The 23,494-nt window shown below is 36.7% G+C and overlaps 1 protein-coding gene across 2 annotated transcripts in view; it reads right to left on the bottom strand.

The window, feature by feature from the left end:
- Window positions 1-2,369: 2,369 nt before the first annotated feature.
- Window positions 2,370-23,494, bottom strand: part of HDAC2 (histone deacetylase 2) — a 30,506-nt gene continuing 9,381 nt past the window's right edge. For both annotated transcript variants that reach the window (XM_060753193.2, XM_060753194.2), the window contains exons 4-14: window positions 19,168-19,242; window positions 18,652-18,790; window positions 12,795-12,936; window positions 10,704-10,796; window positions 10,515-10,623; window positions 8,358-8,498; window positions 7,475-7,583; window positions 6,183-6,313; window positions 4,679-4,834; window positions 2,958-3,015; window positions 2,370-2,739 (exon numbers count right to left, since the gene is read on the bottom strand). In XM_060753193.2, the coding sequence (XP_060609176.2) occupies window positions 2,709-2,739; window positions 2,958-3,015; window positions 4,679-4,834; window positions 6,183-6,313; window positions 7,475-7,583; window positions 8,358-8,498; window positions 10,515-10,623; window positions 10,704-10,796; window positions 12,795-12,936; window positions 18,652-18,790; window positions 19,168-19,242 (1,184 nt within the window). In that variant the 3' untranslated portion in view covers window positions 2,370-2,708. The remainder of the gene's footprint in view (window positions 2,740-2,957; window positions 3,016-4,678; window positions 4,835-6,182; window positions 6,314-7,474; window positions 7,584-8,357; window positions 8,499-10,514; window positions 10,624-10,703; window positions 10,797-12,794; window positions 12,937-18,651; window positions 18,791-19,167; window positions 19,243-23,494) is intronic.

Genomic DNA, 23,494 nt, shown 5'->3' with positions numbered 1-23,494 from the left:
CCCCCAACATTCATCTGTTCTGCCCTTTTCCTTCTGTGCAACACATCCTTCCACAACAGATATTGCCAGGCTCAACACAAAACCTGGTTTCTCCCTTCAGCAATTAAGTGAAAGGGATAATTTTGCATATCACAGACTTCCATATAACAGAGATAGCTGAGATTTCTATTCCACACATTTTGTTGCTTGAAGAAAAGGACCAGATGGCTCAATCTCCATTCCCATACCAGTTAACAGACTGGCAACTGAATCATAAGTCTACACTTGTTATGGAACAACATCTTACACACTTGGGGAAAGACATTGCACCCCCTTTTTTAGCCAGGAAGAAGGAAGGCAAACGCATCTCCACTTTGCAGTTTTCTACTCGTAATCCAGACAAAGGGTTTTCCAACTATGCACCCAAGACACTTTGCTAACTGGAAGTGAACAAACCTATGTACTTTGGAACTTTTGAATCCAAAGCATATGTACAACCTCCAGTATTTCCAGTTCTATCACTTCTGTCTTTATTGATAAGGAACTCTTTTAACTTAACAGTTAAAAGCTTTTAAAACAAAATTTGATTTGAAGCATACTTTCTAAAAATAGACATTACATGAAGACCAGATGAACACATGAATTACCCATAAGGAAGTCAACTGGCAAATGCATGATGTGGAATTTGCCTGCAGCTCAGTCATGGGCTTTTCCTGGCAGTGGGAAAATACTGGCACCCTTACAAAAGCTAGGTGGTCACATTTATTTCTGCCTGCCCCACTGCCAGCTCAGAGACCCTATTCTTGGCATTCATTAGAAATATACTCAATGTGATTTTTTTAGTCATTATTTACAACCTAGAATATCAAGTGATGTAGATAAAAGCTGCTGCAGATGGTTAACAACCAGTTTATAATATTGCCCACTGTATTTCTTTATACCATCTGTGTTGATATATGTGCCAATGAGGCTGAGCAGACTGATGCAAATTATTTCTAGTAAAGAGAAAATTAATCACTGCAACAAATTGGGAGAGAGTTTGGACCATGATATAGGTGGTGTCCATTTTGGTGTTGTCACTCATGTTTTACAATAAACATGTTGCCAAATAGATTACATGAAATTAGTGTGTTAAAAAACAAACCTATGAAACCGCATTAAGGAGGGACAATGTGGTTTAGCTCAAAGTGTGCATTAACCACAAGTGCTTGCCTCTAAGAAGCACATCTAAGAATCAAAACCTCAATCTTTAGAAATTTAACACAGCACTGCTGCAAGTTTTATGTGAGTTTGTATTGAAACAACTGACTGGTAGAAAATAATACCTGATTATGAAAGTAAGCCATATATTTTGAGCTCTGATCAGAACATTTATACAACTAATTGGTAAAGTGGTCATACATATGCTCCTGATTAAAACTAAGAATTTTAGTATTTTCTTGCTTCTGCTAATAAATAGAAACAAATTAAATATCCCCCCCCCCCATGTTTGAAAAGATGACAAACCAATGGATAAGGCTACAAACTTACGCAAGTATGCCATGCAATAAGTTTTTCTGAACTTCTTCTAACTTTGTTCCCAGCAGGAATATACAGCATTGCACTGTAAATTTGGCAAATAAGCCCAGATCAGAATGTGGCTATATATTAGAAAGTGTGTGTGAAGAGAAAAGAGGCAGAACTGAAAGAGACCTAATGGCAGGAAAATTGCCCACAGTTGTGTAGTTGGCTGATAGCGAAAGATTTAAAATAATAGACTCATGGAGCAAGAAAGGCTAGTCCAGCCTCCTACTCTCTAGGAATACATAAATGAAGTACTCCCCATCCAATCTCTATTTAAAGACCCCCAGAGATGGAAAGTCCACAGTTTGCAAAAGCTCAGAGCCACTGCTGCATAACCAGGATTTGAAGATCACACTTAGGTGTTGATTTGGAAGTGCAAGGGTGGGGAGTTTGCCTAAGATACACAGATGGGGAATGTGTTCTTCTTTGAGAGCTCTATATTGTGCAGGTCTCACTAATCAAACTGAAGGATGTTTAAGACAAGATAGTAGTTACAGACAGAATAGGGCATTATTTATCCTCACGTACTCAGATTACTTAATGATGGAAATGCCTCTCAATTTCCAAGATACCGTGAGTTATCAATATTTCTTTAACACCAAAATCCTGAACATGACTGAAGTTTAATTAGTTTACGAGAATGCTTCAAAGAATTTTTTTTCTCAAGAAATTTCTCACGGAAACCAACATTCATTTTCAACCTGAGTTTTCTTTTTGAGGAGTTTTAAACACCTCAAGACAAATTCAAGCATCACCCAAGAATCTCCTAACAATCTTACTGGTGCGACATTTACACAAGTGATTTCAAGGCAATGACAGACAAGGCAGCCAAGTACATTTTTTTAATAAAGATATAGATACAAAAAGGGTAAAATCAGTTCAGGAAAAGGCAAATTTTAACAGATGAGTAGACATTTAACATAATAACTCACATCCATTTTAAATACTGTTACTTAAAGCCAGGTGGAAGGAACAAATTTCTGCATCATAATTAGGAAACACACAATACAACTTGCCAAAAAACAAAACAGTTGTTTGAAAATAAATACGCTCCATGCCGAATTGTACAAAATGAAAATCAACAGTCTCTTCCCATATGAAAAAGTTCCGTTTAGCAGTTTTTTCACTTTAGTATTGTGTCCTTTAATTGATGTGAGGCTTTACACTCAAGGATTGCTGAGCTGTTCCGACTTTGTGCTGTTCAAAAGGGAGGGGGAAAGCCAACTATTAATATGGGTCACAATTTAATGTAGTTTTAAACTCATTTAAAAGCAGTGGTGCACTGCTTGAACTAAAAAAAAAACCATTAATATCTTCTGACATGGATCTACTCTCATGCATAATTAATTAACAACTGAAACTTAACGGACATTCTGATGCAGAGGTACATAATAGGACAGCCACCACTTACTTACCCTTTGGTATCAGCCTTTTCACCAGTGCTATCCTTGGATTTATCTTCCTCTTTAATATCTAGAAAGAATGCATACTAAAATAAGCATTATAATCTCCCATATTCAGATGTCTGGTTATATTCCTGCTTTGAAAATGCCTCTCCAGGCCAAATTACCCTCTGCCCACACCAGAGTTCAGATAACTCAGTTTGATGTTCTTTGATTATTTAAAAAATGCCTATTCAAAATTTGAGAGATGGAAGACCCTGGGTAGAGATGTGAAGACCTAGAAAAAATACTTAAGGGATTTTATCTATAGTTGCCAATAATATTTATAAAAACTATGTATAGAATTTTATACAAAACTATTTATTGGGTCTCACATCATTGCAATTTCTGACCTTGCTCTTCCCTTCTCAGTTTTTAATGAAATGAGCACTTTACTATACAGCATTATGAACTATATTAATATTCTTTGTTTCACTAACATTTCTGCCTCCTGTTTTACTGGCTGCTTTTGTGGTTTATGCAGAGCCAGAACAAAACAAAATAAAAAGATGTCTTATAGTTTATGTATACCTTACAATTCAGGCCTTGTAGCTACATTTGCAATAGTAACAACACAATTAAAAAGTAAATTAAATCTGCAATTATTCTTTGATTACATTGTAATATATCAGGCAGAATACATTTACACCAAGTCTGGTTATGCATAATGCATGCTGTGTTCGTAAAGTAACAAAGTGACTTTGAAACCATAATGCATGCAAATATCCCCCCCCCCCCAAATAATAATGATAATATTGATATCTGCCAGCTGCAGAAGGCCACCTTACTGGGATCTGCACGCATTATTCGCCAATACATCACACAGTCCTGGACACTTGGGAAGTGTTTGACGTGTGATCCAATTCAACAGCCAGCAGAGTGTTTGCTGTGGACTCATCTTGTTATGATTCAAATAATAATAATAATAATAATAATAATAATAATAATAATAATAATAATTTATTTTTATCCCACCACGGCTTCAAAATTAATGAACATTTTACATCTTTACCAATGGGGGTCTTATACTCACCATAAATGGGACTATACCCTGGTCCAGGACTTGTACTTTCTCTAGTTTTGGTTTACAGGATTACAATTTATTTGTTTTAAATGATAACTGTTGAGCTGTCAACAAGTGGCTGTGAAAATTTTTAAGATATTTAAGTGAAATTGAACTTATTTTCTAGTCTATTTATGAACCTTTTAAATTAGAAATTAACTTTGTATGGGTCAAAGTTATCTTCTGGAAATGTTTAAAAATCACACTGACAGCGTGCCCTAGAAATTTAAAAGCTGTGGCCCAAACCAAAAGGAACTCTAGTGGTGATGAATCATAGCCTACAAGGAACTTGGTATCCCAGCTGTTTTGGTAGATCCAGAAAGACATCAGCGAATAGTAGTATGCCCACAACCTGATTAACCTAGAGGCTGTGTACACTTTGCCTAATGCTTGCAATATTTTGTGGCTGCTACATAGCTGTCAAGTCAGCTATGACTTATGACACTCCTGTGAATGAGAGACACCAAGGAAATCCTGCTCAGGTCTCGCAAATTTAAGACCATGGCTTCCTTGATTGAGATAATCTGTATCACCATAAAGCAAATTTGTTTTCTTTTAGGATTTACTTAAGCTTAGGTCAACAGTATAAAATGTAGTTGAGAAGAAACAAATTATGACATTGACTTTGTACCTGCTTTTTTGTCTTCTGTCTCTTTTTTGTCTTCTTCTAATCGAGCTTTCTTTGCACTTTTCTTGTGATCTGCAATGTTTCTGCGTCCACCTTCACCTTCATCTTCGGAATCTGAAAATTCTTCATCACAGGCTATTCGCTTATCAGAGGCACGGACTAAAACAATAATATTAGAATAAAAGAGTCATGAAATATTTCTTTGTGAATTTCTTATTCATTATAATGCTGTCAAGTATGACATTTCTTGATAAAATGTTTTCTGGAAGCGGTATGAGGAGCAGAAAAAGAAACCACACTTTGGTCAGTAATTTCTTTTCTGTCAGGGGAACAATAGAAGACAGCAGAAGGTGAAAAAACAATATGACAATAGGGTTATAGTTTTAATCACACTCCTATGGAAAACACCATTCATTTTCAGGTAATAGATATAATGGAAATAGCATGCAGTTCCTGTTTGCCTTGATAAGAAAAAAGCATCTCTACCAATTATTTATTTGCTATTTTACAGCAAGATGTTTTAGAATCTGTAACAGCTGTTACTACTGCAAACAGCAACTGGAATTCAATCATAGGCTGATTGTTTCTTTCCCATAAGATGGAAAAATACATCATATATATTTGTACATGAATTGACAAAAAATCACTCCCAAAAATATGGGCTGGCTTATGCTCAGGTCAATGACGGAATAGGGATCCAGCACCAAGACAGTGACAAAAGGAAGAGGTGAGAACCACTCTCACCCATTACCCATCCCTTGTCCAAACTGAAGAAAGCCTTTTTCTTTCCTCACCTCCTTTTTTGGTCTGAGCAGAGACATCAGCATTGGGAACATTTGGGATGCTTGAGGAGGAGCAGAAGGGGCCATTTTTAAAAGGATTTTCTGCATAAGCCTCTCTGCAGTGAAACTCCAGTGGCCACTTTAAATAGGGGGTTACTGTAAAAGCCTGACCCTATTACAAATGCTCTGCAGAATTCTCTTGCAGTAGCTGACTATAGAGTTGTGCTAGAGACAGAGAGGGAGGTCGGGAGGAATGAAGACAGGATGACATAACATGTCAAAGACAGGTGGGACATATGAGACTTATGATGTCGCTTTTATTGTTTTTATGATGTCTTATACTGCTCAATTTTTTTTTGTCTATTATGTTTTATGTATACTGATTTGTTGGAAACCACCTTGAGTCGCCAATTGGCTGAGAAAGGCGGTATACAAATACAGTAAATAAATAAATATGAAATGACCAAGCAGATACAAATTATTTGTGGCAGTTTGTGAGGAATGAAGAAAACATAATAGTAATTATATACCAGAATATGACAGCAAAGAGATTAGCAAATAGTCATAACTGCTAACAAAATTGGTAACTAAACTGATCCCATGGGATTAAAGAATGAGAAAGTAAAACCTAAATATTGTGAACATATCACAACACTTTTCTGTCGTCCTAGCTTTATGACACTGCACAACATTGATATTGAATTATCTTAATGGCCTTTTCTTACTAGAAATGCGTTTGTCTGGATCTTCAGCATCTTCATCCCCACTGTCTTCATGAACAGCATCTTCAGGAATAGCTTGCATCTGTACACCAGGAGCATGGGGCAACATGCGCAAGTTCTCAAATAAACGTTGTCTATAAGTAAACAAGGAAAAAGTTGTTTATTAAGAACAACTTCCCTCCTCAACATGTGTTTAGAGTTTCTTTATTCTTTTATGGGAAAAAAAGTCTACTGACCATAGCAGGCAACACAGATTGAAAACTATTGCAGTTTCCTTGTTATATGATAGCCAAAAGGAGATGTACGTCAGATAAAACCTTTACAGTTACAAGTATTTTTGTGCCTCCATATATTAAGATGAGCTATTTATGGGTGACTGCAGCTATATCGTTGTGTGCAATCATGCATACACAATGCTAGCTTTTGGAACATACTGCTGGAATCCAAATCCAACGGAGATGTATTAATAACTACTAACTATACAGCATATTATTTTAATATTAGGGGATATCATATATCTATTGACAGAATAGTTTCCTTCAATTAATAATTCCCATAGAAAACCCATTATTTTTCCTCTGACTTTGGCTTTTATTAAAATTCTTTACGGCCAGGGTCCATTGTATCTTAGGGACCGTCTCTCATTCTCCCATCATCGGAGGTTGCAACGACCATCCCAACGTGACTTACTTTATATACCGGGTCCTAGAGAAGTGCACTTGGAAAGGACCAGATGCAGAACTTTTTCTATTTCTGCCCCTGCCTTGTGGAATTTCTTGCTGCCCTATATGAGAGCCATGCGTGAGTTAGGGCCTTTTACCCTAGCACTTAAGACCTGGCTTTTTACTAGAGCTTTTGATCTTTGTTAATTTTATCAATATCTGTATGTATACATTTTTTATCCTTTACAATTTTAGCTTGTAAATCGCCTAGAGCATCTTGGATGGAGGGCAATTAATAAGTAATTAAATGATGATGATGATGATTAAAGGCAAAGACTGAAACAGCACAAAAACAAATTTTCTTCAAACTGATAAAATACTGAATAGTTTAATATTTTTCCCCACATCTCTTTAATTAGTAGTTCCAACTGTTGTTTCAAGAGTTTGGGATCTTATCATCCCTCTCTTCTTCTGTCCCTGTGGGTAAATAAATAATTCCTCATGCTTTGGTTCAACAAACAGTTGCACTACTATATACTCTGCTTATCAAAACATAAGTCTCTCTGAATTTCATTTAAGAACAAGGTGGGATATAAACCAAACAAAATAAATAATGTAGTGTCTGATACTTACTTAATCTTTTCCATATATTCAGGGGTGTTCTGATTTGTCATATTTGATGGGCTAATATGTAGCTTGAAATCTGGTCCAAAATATTCAAAGTAGTCATTGTATGGCAATTCTATCAAAGAAAAACAGATATGAAACAGCTTCTTAGACAGCTTCATTGCTGGTTTTCACAACAGATCTTGGGTTCATATACTTTTTTATATTCAACAACTTTTTGAAAGCATAATTTTCCATTTTGGTGAATGCTTCCTACTTCAGATAAAATAACTTCATTAAAGACAACAACAGAAAATAGTATGCAAAGACTTGGTCTAAATAATGATTATTTGTGATTTAAAAACATTGTGCTCAAATAAACAACCATCTAGGAAGGTCATTTGCAACTACCATTTATGTCAAAAAAGATTTCCTGCTTCCTAACAATTCAGTCACTGTAGCAAAGAAAAGTTACACACAAGTTTTTACAGCATGTTTTTAATTGCACTAATTAAATCAGTGCTATGCTATGAATTTTCATAATTTCTAACTTTTTAATGTTAAGCTACAACGGCAGGTTTCATTGCACCTCTACTTTAAAGTTACCATCTTAATAATTAAAATTCTATTTGAAAGAGAAAACAATACAAAGTTAGCTAATAAAAACAGTTTTTTGCTCAGCATTTTAATTATTTTGTATGTTTTATAAAGAACCAAAAAAAGTATTGGTAAACATCCAGGAGTTAAGTGTCCTTTCATCCATACATTCTGCCAGTTTGGAAACAATGTTAGAAAAGGTTACTGTGCAAGGTCTAATAGTTAAGCTGGGCAAAAGTTCAGGCTGAAAACAATTTCTTAGGAGAGTGAGGTGATACTATCTTATTTTCGAGATGCTTTTCAGAGTATTTACCATTAGGAATTTCACAGTCTAAAGCAACAGCAGTCTCGTAGGTCCAGCACCGAGCAACATTACGTATGGTATATCCACCTCCTCCAAGCATCAGAAGAGGCAAGTTGAAGGTCTTTACAACTTCCACACATTTAGCATGACCTGACACAAAGAAACATCAAAAAGGAAGACATGCAGTCATGTAAGTCCCACAGAGTTCATCAAAAATTATACAATGAAGGCTACAAGATCAAACCTCACTATCAAAATTAAAACTAAATGCAACTTAAATGATAAAAAAATTACAAAATGGGAACCTATAATGTCAAGCACCCATCATTTTGCACTGCAGCTAGTGCAAAACGGAGTGGAGTGGCAACAAACATGTACTTGATAGACCATATAACACTGGTCTTGCAAGAACTGCACTGGCTGCCAATGTGCTTTTGAGCTCCAGTGAAAGTGCTGGTGGTATTGACTTACTAAGCTCTAAATGACTTGGGATGAAAATATTTGCAAGGCTGCCTCTTCTCATATAAGCTGACCAGAAATTTGAGATTGTCAGAAAAGGTTGATGGGGATATGTGACAGCACATTTACTATGGAGCTCCCTCCCAAAGAGGTTAGACTGGCCCCAACTTTTAAAAGATTACAGCAGGCAGTCAAGAGTGCTGTTACACGTGGCACTCTAAATTTGAAACTGTGGTGTTAAGTATGTTAACTATTAGATCGGCCCCCTCCCTCCTGACTTTTCGGAAGAGTGAAAACCTCTTCGGAACTTTAGCGTGACCAGATAAACACAAGATTGGAATATGAACATGGAACGGCTAAGACGATGTAAACGCATGAGGAATTGGACTGGAAGACATTGTTTGTTATAGATTTTTATAGCTTTTATAGCTTCTATGATTTTATATGGATTTTATCACGTGTTTCAATTGCTTTTAATTGATATATGTATATATATGTAGCATCTAATTGTTGCCGATCTATATGCAGCCCTGAGTCACCTTCGGGCTGAAAAGGACGGGTTAAAAATGATGTAAATAAATAAATAACTGTTTCACATGATTTAAAATGTTTTATCTTGGTATTCTTTTAATGTGTTTTTATTTGTTTATAATATTGGGAGCCCTTGTGGGCTGGGAGGTGTGTATACAATGCTTTAAATAAATAATACGAATAAATAATAAATAAAATCAAAAGACTGTATACATTAATGATTCATTCATATCAAAACACAGGCCAAACAACATTTACAATTACAGACAAAAAAAATCACACTATTATGCCTATCGGCCTTTTTTCAGCTGCTCCTTGTTCTGTAATTGATGAAAGGATGCAACCAAACTCTCTGCCACTGCTGCCCAACTGTCTGAATATTACTTCTGTGGTGATGGTGGTTATTGTTGTTGCATTCTTGTTGCTTCTGTTGTTATAATCATTATCTATGCCCCAACTTTTTCCCAAAACCAGGACTCAAGGCAGCTTACAAATGGAAACAACTACAATATAGTGAAACATACAAGAAATCACTGCCAAAATGGAATTCAGCTATCATCACTAAAGACATCTAAATATATAATTAAAATATTAAACAGTATCAACATTAAAACACTATAGCACACTTGTAAAGCCCCCCTTTTACATACTGCCTGTTCTCAAAAGCCAGTTAGAATAAAAAAGACTTTCCCTGACTAAAGAAAGACAGCAAAAACAGAAAGACTTGCTGGTCCTGAAGGACCTCAAATTGTAATCCACTGCAATATAGAGAATTTACACTAAAGGTGGTAAATTTTATCTTGACAATGTATTCATACATGCAAGTCATAATTCTTGCATGAATTATAACCTTTCAATCACTTAATGATGATTTTCACTGACACTTCAATGCATCAGATACGGTGTAGAAATTTAAATAAAATACAAAGAACAAAATAAACAGAGCTAAAAGTAACAAGGAAATGTCTAATTGTGAAGAAAAGAGTAATAGGTTAAGGAAAAATTAACGCAATCCATTTGGCTGAAGCAAGAAAGCAGTAGAAAGGAGGAATATCTGGTGTTCTTTAGTCTCCCAATTCAGAGTCTTGCAAAAAAACCTAAAGCTCACTAAATATTTCCAACAAATTTTGAAAGTACACACAATTATGGCTTTTCTGAGATGTATTAATCTCTTACCTTTGACAGTAAGATTAAAACATCCAAGCCTATCACCAGACAGTGAATCTGCCCCACACTGCAAAACCACAGCACTAGGTTGATACATCTCCATGACTTTGGATATGATCTGGAAAGAAGTAACATTAACAGTAAGCCTTCACCTCTTATTCAACCTGATAACAAACCTGGTTTTCAGAATATACTCACAGGTTTAAATATCTGTCCATATGACTCATCATCTATTCCATCTCTCATTGGAAAATTGACAGCATAATATTTCCCTTTTCCAGCACCTATGTCCTACAATAAATACAGAGCAAAACATTCTGATATTAGACTGCGGACCCATTGCAGCTTCCATAGAAGCTGCTGTGAACGTGTGAAAAAGGCAAAGAATGGGATAAATAGCATTGTTAAGAGTGCCAGATGTATTGCACATTCCTGACTGAAAATTTCAAAACAACGCATTTGATCAGTGCAGTAGAAGAAGTCAATGTATAACGGAGTGTGTCTAGAACATCAGGAGGATAAACACGAGACAATACAGATGAATTAGGCTCAAAGTGTAATGTGGTTTTGATGATGATATCCTATTTCAACCAAGTTACTGTAGGGATAGTATAGCATTACCAAGAGAAGGAATGATAAAGAAAAGAAGCATGGAATATAATGTGGATTATCAGATTTTTCTTTTAGTAGTCTTAAGAGTTACAATCCTTAAAACAAAGGATACAATTTCCATTCACTACTATGAAAATAATTTTTTATTTTTATGCAGCAAAAATAATGTAAGGTTCCATAGCAACCCTAAGGCTAACCCATCATGGCGCTTTCTTGACAAAATTTGCTTTCTTCTGAGGCTACAGAATTATGAATTTGCCCAAGGTCACCCACTGGGTTTCCATAGCTGAGAGGGGGTTAAAAGCCTGGTCTCCAGAACTCTAGCCCAATGATGCAACTATTGCCCCACACTAGCTCAAGTGATTGAATGCTAAAAGGTTTCATTACGAATATACTCAGAAAACATAGGGCAATTCAATGTGGTTTACAGTACTTCTAATGAAAAGAAAAGCCCATGTTAATGCTTAGTTTCTGTAATAGTTTCATATGTTTGGATACATGGTAGAATTTTGCTTTATGTTGTGACATAGTGGAGATGGACATCTGTTAATAAGAAACCGTATTACACTCTTCAGCTGCTAAGTGAAACCTCGACTTCTAAAGAAGTGATTTCTTGCCTCTTCCCTTCACTGGTAGTACTTCTGAAGAAAGCATACCATGTTACTATGTCATTCAAAAGAACAAACAATATGAACGCATGTTAACTATTACATTAACTAGGCTACATACAAATGATGTTGCCAGAGAAAGGCTGTACCCCTCCCCCATACAATCAAAATTACCAATAACATAAGGACATTGTATATTATATTCCCATTGACACAGCAAGTTCACTGTATCTGAGATTATCGAAACTCAGGTCTAGGTTTCATAAAGAAGTTATCCTTTACTTGTTTTTGCATGAAACAACAGTACCATCTTGTGGCCAATCAGCTGAAACACAAATAGCTGTCTTGTACAATACGTTAAATTTCTATTAATTAAATAGAACAAAATCCACATCTAGCAACAACATAAATGGCTATGCTTTAAAACAACTAGGCTGAGATACTCTTGAACACCATTACTGAACTAATAAAGTTAATGAAACTGAAAATCCACAGATTTAAACCATCTCAGAACATACTAAAACTAGCAGAGTTGTGGTGCCTCAATTCTTCTGCAAGCCAATAGAAGCTCTATGAAATTTTTACTATTTTCTTCCAAAAATAACACGGTCTAGAGATATTTATTCTCAGTCCCTAAATATCTTAGCTAACGCAATTTATCATTATAATTTTGAAAGCTGTACTATATAGAGAGCAAGACATGCATGTACAAGTATTAATATATTTAGCTGTATATCCAATATAGTTCCAAGTAGAGCTACTGAATGACTTGGACTTTGGTATGTCTTTTATTTAAAGGTATCTATTTTGGCAGGGACAAAAAATTGGATTCAGCCTTGTGCCTCAACTTGGTGGTTTATATCTGGTAGATCTGGGAATGCAAGTGCAGTCAACACAAATGCAATCCTAAGTAATGACTAATTTAACTGTTTTCTGGTCAGATTTAAGTTTTCAAGAAAACGAATAATGGTTGGGAAGAGAAGAAACTAATAACTAATATATTTTAACTTGAGAAACAGTCTTAAAGATTACATCTTCAATTAAAAGGCAAGCTTGAATCTTAACTCACCCTTAAATCCCCTGTGCCAGGGAAATATTCTCCATATTTATGGAATGATACAGTCATAACACGATCTGTTGTATAAAATGCTTCTTCAACACCATCACCATGATGGATATCAATATCGATGTAGAGCACTCTTTGGTGGTACCTGGAAAGCAGTGTTAATGAAAACAATGTTAATGAAATCACTGGTTTTCTTTCAGAAATCCAAACTACATCTTGGGCTGTTCCTTCTGAGACTGTATATAAAACGCCCCAACAATTGACATGAAGTTTTCTTGGACATTTCTGAATATAGAAGTGATCCAATTCATAAATTTAGGTTGTATCATGCCACAGTATCAACAAATAACAAGGTGATGGAATATAATTATACTAGCAATTTGTTAATGGGTTAAAACACAAACTTAATTAACAAACTGCAATTAACAAAAAAATAGTTGCTACCTTCTGCAAACCAAGCAAAAAACTTATAGCAACTGTGAGGCCTGGAAAACAACTTTTGTCAGCCAGAACCTAATTTCCCTCCTATGTTACTAATAGGTTGTACTGAGGGATAACTGCTCCATTCCGTCTATAGTTATCATAAACACAGAAATCAACTTTGTCTGATTTTGAAGAATCCCAACTATCGCCACTGGCTCCTGATCTATGAGGCAAGGTTGCATTTCAAACTACAATGGTGTCTCCCTCCTTAGGGAGACAAGTATAGAATGATCACTCTGTCTTTCTCTGCTAGAAAAGGCATGCTTTATACGGGGCTCTAAATAATCCATTCTATTACATTTGTCTCCTTTTGAAACTTCAGTATTCAACCTATGTCAACTAATCTCTAGTCTAATTGTTTTAGAGGATCTGTATTTAGTCCACCAATTTACCATATTTACTTGAATCTAGTGCACCATGAAATGTAATGCACACCTCAATTTTCAAAACCCTGAAACCAAAAAACGTATTTGCTGGTGAATGTAATGTGCCATGGCAAAAAGTGCACGCTATGTAATTTGGCCAAAAAAGGTGTGCATTACAGTTTCTGCCTGCTTAAAATTCCTTCTTTAATATCCCAAGTGTTAGGACACCAAACCAGAGAAATAGGCCTGGGTAACAACGGAAAAAATTGTTTCTAAACTCGTTTCGTTTTTAGGGGGTCCATTGCGTTTCGTTTTTTAAAAGAATTCCGAATTTTTCTTTTAAAAAAATCGTTATTTACGAAATTTCGTAAATTTCGAATTGATTCGTTAATGGCGGACGCGATTGCGCAATACGCTAAAAAAACCTCCAAATGGGACAGGGGGAACTTCTGAAGCTTCCCTTTCCCTCTGTTGTTGACTGTTGGTGTGATAATTTATTTTTTTATCACTGATAAAACAAACAACAACTATAAAACTTGCACCAGACATACGGAAATAATAACAAAACAATTTTGAAACGATTTCGAACCAATTATGAACCAATTACGAAATAAATTGAAAAATTCGTTTCGATTTTTAGTTGCTCCTGCACGGCTCAATATTGGATAGTAAGCTAATTTAAATACGAATCAATAACGAATTACGAAATTAACGAACGAAACCGCCCATCCCTAAGAAATATGTAACTCTTCCCCCAAGGAGCTTCTCCTATTTATCCTGTTTCAGCTTCCTTGGCTGAATCTATGCTGCAGAATGAATGCAGCTTGACACCACTTTAATTGCCCTTGCTCAATGTGATGGAATCCTGGGAGTTGTAGTTCTATGAGCTCTTTAGCTTTGTCTGCTGAAGACGGCTAGTGCCTCCCAAAACTACAAATCCCAGGATTCCATGCAATGAATAATGGTATTTTAAGTGTTATCAAACAACATACATTCTTACAGTATAGGTGCATCCTAGATGATTCCAGTCTTTGGGTGAATCTACACTGGAATAAATGCAGTCATACACCACTTTCACTGCTATAACTCAATGCTATGGATTCAATCTACTCCCCCAATCTACTTAGAGCTGCAAAAGGGAACTACAAGCAAATCTCATGGAAAACTCCCCTGGTTTACTGGAAGGAATTACAGACTAAACATTCCAAAGGCAATAACCCCCCTCCCCCCCCCCCAAAAAAAAACAAACAAAAAGGATTTTGAGTCTGCACCCACTTTCAATTCTGTGGCTGCCTCCTGCAGGATTCTGGGGTTTGTAGTTTAAGGAGATACTTTTCCCACTTTCAGCAAGAGAAGTTCTGGGGCTCATTCAACTACAAGTCTCAGAACTCTTCAAGTTTTATAGTGGGACAAGGTAAGTCCTAACTTATCTTGGAAACTAAGCAAGAGCAATGCTAATTCAAACTTGAAAGGGAGACCCTCAATGAATACTAATTGGTGTAGGTCATATTTCAGGTGAAGGAGTTGGGAAAAATCACTTAGCGAGTCTGGCCTCTGCAACAGCTGCTGCCTCTCCTCTCTCTCCCTTTCCTCCCAATTGGGCTTCTTCACTACCTCCCAAGTCCTCAGTTTGGCTTCAGTAGCAGTCTAGCCTTGGGAAAAGGAGGCAGAAAATGTTTTAAAAGCAAGTAGCTTCCTTCTTTTGTGAGTTTTCCTCTTTTCCCCATGGCTGCTCCTTGTTTCCAAGCCGCATGGCGCTTCTGAAGGAACTTCCCCCTTTTACCTTGGCTGGGCACTTAGATTACTGTGATATTCTATATTAATGCACATCCTATTTCTGGCAATGTGTTTTAGTAAAATAAATGTCCATTAGACTAAAAAAAAAATACGGTAATTCTCCATCCTTTCCTCAATGGAGGATACACACAGAATACTTTCCTGTTTGCCTGAGAACTCTGGATCCACGGATTCAACCAACCATGGATCAAACATAATTTCAGTAAGTCAAATATTCAGTTCTGTGGTGCTTCCTGTTGAAGGTAATAAACCATTGAGTTGGGGCAGGGGGAGAATTAGAGTGTGAACTAGCTGTTGGGGAAGGGAAGCTGGGCCTCATTAGGCTGAAAACAAGAGAAAGCGTGGGAGGTAACTGTCAGAAAGGGGAGGCTGTGGCACATGCAGGTGAGTTTTTTGTGTGTGTCAGGAGTGACTTGAGAAACTGCAAGTCGCTTCTGGTGTGAGAGTATTGGCCATCTGCTAGGGTGTTGCTCCAGGGGAGCTGGAGTTGACAGAGGGAGATTCGAACCTCTCTACTGCGCCACCGGGGACTCCTGAGGTGAGTGAGTGAGGAGGAAGACCAGGAAGAGTTATTGTGGAGCCTGGAGTATGTGTACGGGGGGGGGGGTATGAAAGGATGTACAGGAAGTGGGTTTTTGAGGTGGAGAGATGCAGAGGTGTGTATGGGGTGGAAAATCAAAAGTGCAGGAAGTGGTTGTTATGGTTAGGGTTAGGGAAAGCTAGGGTGTGAATGGAAGGAGAGAGAGAGAGAGAAAAGGCAAGAAGCAGTTATTGGGATTGTTAGGGAGACTGAGTCCTGTGTGCATGGCAATAGTAGCTGCCACTTGGGGTGACTGGAGCATGTGTACAGGGGAAGAGTATGAAACAAAGTGCAGGAAGTGGTTGTTGGGTTGGAGAGAGGATGCTGAGGAGTGTATGGGGCTGGAAATCAAAAGAGCAGGAAGTGGTTGCTATGGTGGGAAGGGGAAGCTAGGGTGTGCATGGAAGGAAGGAGAGAGAGAGAAAGAAGGCAAAAAGCAGCTATTGGTATGGTGGTTAGGCACCATTGTGTGCATGACAATGGTAGCTGCTGCCTTTGGGATGTCCATGGGGTGGAGCTGAAAGGATCAGACGGTACTCAAGTTCCCTTCTTATCCCTTTATATGGGAGTTGAGCCTCCACGTTTTTATTGTGACGGGGGTCCTGGAATCCAAACCCCTACAGATAAAGAGGGCCCATGATAGTTCCTCCTTCACTCTCCAAAACTATTTATGTGCTCTCACGTCTTGTCTTTCTGGTTTTCCCCTCTGAAATATGGTACATACAACTTCTTCTGATCACAAAATCCTAAGGCTCACAAACTTATATCTCCCATTTGACCAGTTTCTGTGAGGCCTCTTGGGTGGCCTTCAATTTCTTTAAGACATTTCCATACTCACAAGTGATGCATATACAGTTTGCCTTTATTTCTATATTGCTCTTTGAACAAGCTGTGGCAAGTAGGCCTGGGTAACAACGGAAAAATTTGTTTCTAAAATCGATTCGTTTTTTGGAGGGTTTTGCGTTTCGATATTTAAAAGAATTCCGAAATTTTTCTTTTAAAAAGTTCGATATTTACGAAATTTCGTAAATGTAAAAAAAATTACGAAACATTAATGATACAAATACGAAACAATAACGAATCGATTCGTTAATGGCGGACGCGACCGCGCAATACGCTAAAAAACCTCCAAATGGGACAGGGGGAACTTCTGAAGCTTCCCTCTCCCTCTGTTGTTGACTATTGGTGTGATATTATAATTTTTTTCACTAATTAAACAAAAAACAACTATAAAACTTGCCCCAGACATGCGGAAATAATAACAAAACGACCTCAAACCGATAACGAAACGAATACATAACGAATCCGAAGCATTTACGAAACAAATTTAAAAATTCGTTTCGTTTTTAAGTTGCTCCAGAATGGTTCGTTATCGCTTCGTTATTTTTTTTTAAAAAAAATAATTTTTTAACGAATTACGAATTAACGAAACGAAACCACCCAGCCCTAGTGGCAAGTTCAGTAAGTTCAGTTTTGCTTGCCTAAGCAACACTTCTACCCTGCATCAAATTTACATATCAAACTTTATGTATTTTGTGATAAAGTATTCACACATACATTTTTTGACCTAAGTCTTGGCACAGTCATACTGGAAACTCCTTGTGATGCAACCTAGTATGAAAGCCCTTGATTTTTTTTAGTGTGGATCATGAATACACACACTTCCCTTTGTAGGTGTAACTGAGAAGAAAGAATAACAAATGATCTGGAGTTAGGTTTACCCCCTTGGCTAAGCTTCTCCAAGGCGGGATCAAAACAACTTCAATTTAGGGTTGTTCAGCATCTTCCCCTTTGATAGACATTCACTGATTCATAGAGTTGGAGGAGACCACATGATCCATCTAGTCCAAGAAAAGCACAATCGAAGTATCCCCAACATATAGCCATCCAGCATCTGTTTAAAAACCTCCAAGGAAGAAGCTTCTACCACATTCTGAGGCAGAGAGTTCCACTGTTGAAAAGCTCTGATGTTCAGGAAGTTCTTCCTAATGTTAATTCCTAACATTATCCTGCAAAGGAACCACATTTTCCATTTGGAATTTGTCAACTAAGATTACCATAAATCCAGTTCAAATGAAGATCATCATCAGGTGATGCACAGTATTTCAAAATGTCCCTACACAACATGTTGGTTTTAATACTTAAAAACTTACAACGTCTGTATTGGTTTAGATGACTAGAATTCATCCAAACAAAGAGGACAAGACTAGTCCTCTAATACCACACATTAAACTGAATATGAGCAATTTGATAAAACTGTGGAAGTTCATGTTGATTATGCTATTTATAATATTGCTCCACGGGGGGGGGGGGGGCGGGACCACACTAAAGCTGGAGTTTATCTACTAACAAATGGGAATAGAAAACATCTAAAATACCTTTTTCCTTTTTTGACCTGATAGAACACACACAAGGACATTTCGAGACAGCCAATAAAAACATGTCAAAATTAAACTATACAGAACAAAGATGATTTATAGTTTATGTTAAGCTATTCTTTAATGTTACACTTTTTAAAAAAGGTTTGTAGAAAAAATGATTGCCAGTCCTGTCAACATATCAACCTTAATACCCAAGTCTTCTTTCTAGGAGCTTTCTAGGTCAGATGTTGGGAACAGCTTCAGAATGAACTTACTTCAGTAATTCAAGAATAGCAAGTACAATATCATTCACGTAACAGAAACCAGATGCCTCAGATTTCTTTGCATGATGAAGTCCTCCAGCCCAATTGACAGCCATGTCTGTCTGTTGTCTGTTTAATTTTACTGCTCCAGCTAAAGAACAATTGTGCAGAAAAACAGTTAAAATGATTTATTTAGAATGCTTTGTTAAAAAGTGGAGTTTCTATTCAACGTTTTAAGTGTTCATTTTAGATACCTCTATAGTTGGATACTCCATTATCACACACTGCAATGAACTATTACTACAGCTTTATGATTTTTTCTTCAGTGAATCATTTAACTTTTAATTTCAGTATTCCTTTTTAGTATCACAAAGCTATAAAAGCATCTATATAAGCTCATGCCTTCTTCAATTTTAAATGCTAAAAACACCTTTTCACGTATCTTTCAAAAACAAACAATTTAATTGATAGCCTTTTAAAAGCTGTTATTTCAAATGGTATAGGCCATTCTAACGAAGACATACTAACCAACAGAACCTCCAGTTGACAGCTGGCAGAATTCAAACAGTCCATCAAACACAGGACAATCTTCCCCAACATTAACTGTAAAAGAGAAGTTCAATTAATCTTCAGGCACACTGTTCCAAGCTTTATGTAGAATACAATTTCTTGTACAGTCAGCACACTAAACGATTGATCAGAAGAAATACTGAATCAGGTATTCTATGAAGATACAGGTATCATGTGGAGACAGTAGGTTTCAAATTGGGCATTTACCACTTGTGGATTTCAGTGCATTTCTGAAACTTAATTCCATTGTTTTACTTTTAAAAAAAACAAATAAAAATGTTCAGATACACTATAAATTACCAGTAACAGTGAAAAAAGAAAAACAATGAAATTAATGAAAGAAATTTGAAGAAGTTACTGCAATGTTAGACAAAAAATACATCACACTGTTTATGACTTTCAATGGTCTTCTCAGCAATTATAAACACACACAAACTATTTCTACCCTCTCCTTAACAGTACAAATACTTGCTCTCCTTATACAGTATTATACCTCAGTAATTGCTGAAACCCAATATTATAAAACCACTTTCTTTTTTTCTTTAAAAACTAATTTCCAGTTTTTAAAATGGCATTGATTTTTCCCTAATCAAGCAAGATAATTTGTCAATTTCTGTCAATCTCAGCAACCATTCCTCCTTGGTTAGCATTTCTGGATTCTTCCATTTCAGCACATACTGAAATCTTGCTGCTAGATTATCACATATTTTGTTTCGAGTACCTCGTAATTAATACTTATCTTTTGTTCCAATAAAAATCAATGCTTTCAGAATTCACGACACTCATTTGACAATATTTGAAAAAGTCAATGGTCAACTCCTCCTTTTTAAAAATAAGCATGCATGTGTTTTCTCTATTTTTTTCAAAACTCAAATCTATTTTTAAAATACCTGCCACCTTTGAATAGGTGAATACTTTGTGAAATTGCTTTTGGAAGCTTTTTGAATCTGATTCCTGCAATTTCCCTTCATTTTTGCAGCTCCCTCAGAATGGATGGCGACCAGGTTGGCACCATCCATCTTGTCTTCAATCTTGAGCACGTTTTCTCAGTCTCTGCTGAGGAAAAGCATCCCACAACATGCTGATGTCAACATTATGCTTCACAGCAGGAATAATGTTCTTAGGGAAAGGAGAATTGTCAGGTCTGTGCCAAACACAGCACATTGCAGTAAGGTCAAGAAGTTCAATGTTGGCCTCATCAGATCAGAAAACATGTTTCCCCATGTTTGCAATGTTTGACACGCTGGTGTTTTAGCACAATTATGTCCCAGATTTGTCTGGGTATCATGTTAATCTTAATGACGCTTTGTGTTTAACTATGCTATCCAACAAATTACGGTAAAGAAACATGTGAGATTACGCAGTGTTGAAACTGCACACAGGTCGACTCTCCTGAACTACGTGTGATGGATTGCACCAAAGCTTTTTTAGTCTCAGCAAAATAGGTGCATTTGTTTTCATTTCCTTAAAATTTGTGCCAAAGCATATTTTGCCACAATAAAACATATTGTGGCAGTCAACTATCTTGTAATAAATCAAATGGCAGAAATGAAAAGTAAATTCCATTCCAGGTTGTAACAAAATGTAGCCAAGTCCAATGATGCCTACATATTTGAATTCATCTACAAGGCATTGTTTTCACTCTATGTCTAACCTGAGTCCCAAAAAGAACAGATTTATCTAAGTGTTTAATTACCACTCATTTGTGACAAGAGCAGAACCACTATATTAGCAGGATTTCTGCAAGTGTTTAATTACTACTCATTCATGACAAATCAACAAAAGCAGAACTGCCTCAAATGTTTGTTATTGTGAGCCTCAAGTTATTTCAGACTTATGGAAAAACCTAATGGGCTTTCTTGGCATGATTGTTCTAACGATGTGTGCTACTGCATTCTTCTGAGGCTAAGAGAGTATGAATTGACCAAGGTCAGCCAATGAGTCATTCATGGCTGAGCAGAAATTTGAATTTTATTCACCCGAGTTGTAATTCAATGCTCAAATCTCACTGTATCCTTCAAGTATTTTGCTATGCTGCCACTCAAAATTCCTTTTAGAATCTATATTAAGAAATTAAAATGATCCCAAGATTGTAGTATCTGATCGTAAATTTTACGGGCAGAGTCCTTTGGTTATATTATGCTAATTTAACACATAAAATAATATCTTGTAATTAATGTTTAGCTTATGTAACACAGTCCAATATGCATTCTTGGCTTTTTATCCTTGTTAATACTCAATACAATGAAGTGTTAGAGCTACGGGATCATATGGCTACTTCAGCTAGGTAGCTTATTTATTTATTTATTTATAGCTGAAGTTGATTTAAGTTTCTACATTTAAAGTCAACCAGAGTAGAATAAGGTTAAAGAAGTGGATATCTAATGTTGTTGCAGTTTTTATCAGAGGAGGAGAGAGATGTGTGTGAATCTGACAGGATATAATATATGAAACACAGAATGCTCCCTATCTTTGAGGCCTTGAGTATGCAAAACCTTGATGCACAGTTTGTCATTCCATGTCTCCTCCCAGTAAGGAAATAGATTGGGAAGGGAGAGAAGGATAATATAAGTGAATAATTGGAATTGCAGATGGTGCCACCAAGAATGATTTGGCTCCTTGAACCATGGTCTGAGATTTAATGAAGCTGGGCTTCTGACAAGGGATGCCTTGTAACTCATACAGAGAACTGGACAAGAAATAAAATAACTGAATAAGAGAAGGGAAAAAAATCTTAAATAAGCAGCTAGGGAGGCTGGCCCATTGTCTTAAGTGCCTTTACACCAGGGGTCTCCAAACTTAAGCCCTGCAGCCCAGATGCAGCCCTCCAAGGTCATTTACCTGGCCCCCGCCCTAAACTTTAGACTGCCCTAAGTCTGAAACATCTTGAAGGCACACAACAACAACAATTTTAATTAACATGAGGATCTCACCAGCCAAAGCAGGTCCACACTGCCCCTTAAAATACTAGTAAGTTTATGCTGGTTAAAACTGTTCTTCATATATTATTTCATTATTTGCACTACAAATAAGATACGCGCAGTATGCATTGTACATGTTTTTTTCGAACTATAGTCCCGTCCCCCCCAAATGGTCTGAGGGACTGTGAACTTCTTAAGTCATTGGCTTAAAAAGTTTGAGGACCCCTGCTCTACACTAATGGGCAAAGCATGGAAAATAAATAAAATGAGCTTGAATCTTAAAACAACAAAACAAATATGATATAACTGGCATTGAAACCTGGTGAGATGGGTCTCATGATTAGAATGTAGTAACAGAGGGGTATAGCCTATTTTTGGAAAAATACACCAAACAGGAAAGGAGGAGGAATATCTAGGATTTAGACCTGTGAGGAGGTCCAAGACGTAAATCCTGGAAACCAGGTTGTGAGTATCTGAGTAAAAATTAAGGGGGAAAAGAAACAACAGAGATATCACTGTATGGGTCTACTACAGACCTCCAAGCCATAATGATGATTTAGATGATGCATTCCTAGAAAAGATAATTACAGAACAAGAAATTCTGTAATTACAATCCATTGCTACTACAACTCTACAATTAGAGTTGTAGTAGCAATGGAAGATTTCAATTATCCTGATATTTGCTGGAAATCAAACTCTGCATAGACCAACAAATTCCTTACTCGCCATACAGACAATTTCATTGTTCAGAATGCAGAAACTCCAACAAAGGGAACAGCTATTTTAAAAATATGCTCCTAATCCACAGGGATGACCTTATTAATAGGATAGAGGTTGCAGGATCCTCTGATATGGAGTACTATCTTCTGCTGGAGAATGTTATACATTGGAAAGGGGAAGCCAAACATAGTCAGACATATATTCTAGACTTTAGGAAAGCTGATTTCCGTAAAATTAAGGACATCCTGGCTTAGAAAGTTGGGCATGTTTAGCCTAAGGTAAACACGTGACAAAATAGTTACACTTAAATATTTGAAAAGATACCATATTAAGATGAAGCAAGCTTCCTTTCTGCTGTTTAAGACACTAGAACACAAGAGCAATGGATTAAACTGGAGGAAAAGAATGAAATGCTCTCCCCTTAGAGTGTGATGAAGTCTACTTTTCTGGATAGGCTTGACAGCCAATGTGATTCTAAGTCAGCATCAACATAAATATAGTGTATAGATCAAGGGAGTAATATTCTATTGTACCTTATACTCCTTTGGTCAGACATCACCTGGAATACTGTATCTAGTCTTGGGCACCATAGTTCAAGAAAAATATTGATAAGCTAGAACGCATCCAGTGAAAGGGGACCAAAA

This window comes from Anolis sagrei, chromosome 1 (genome assembly GCF_037176765.1).
Source record: "Anolis sagrei isolate rAnoSag1 chromosome 1, rAnoSag1.mat, whole genome shotgun sequence".
NCBI lineage: Eukaryota > Metazoa > Chordata > Lepidosauria > Squamata > Dactyloidae > Anolis > Anolis sagrei.
This window is presented reverse-complemented; position numbering and strand designations above follow the sequence as displayed.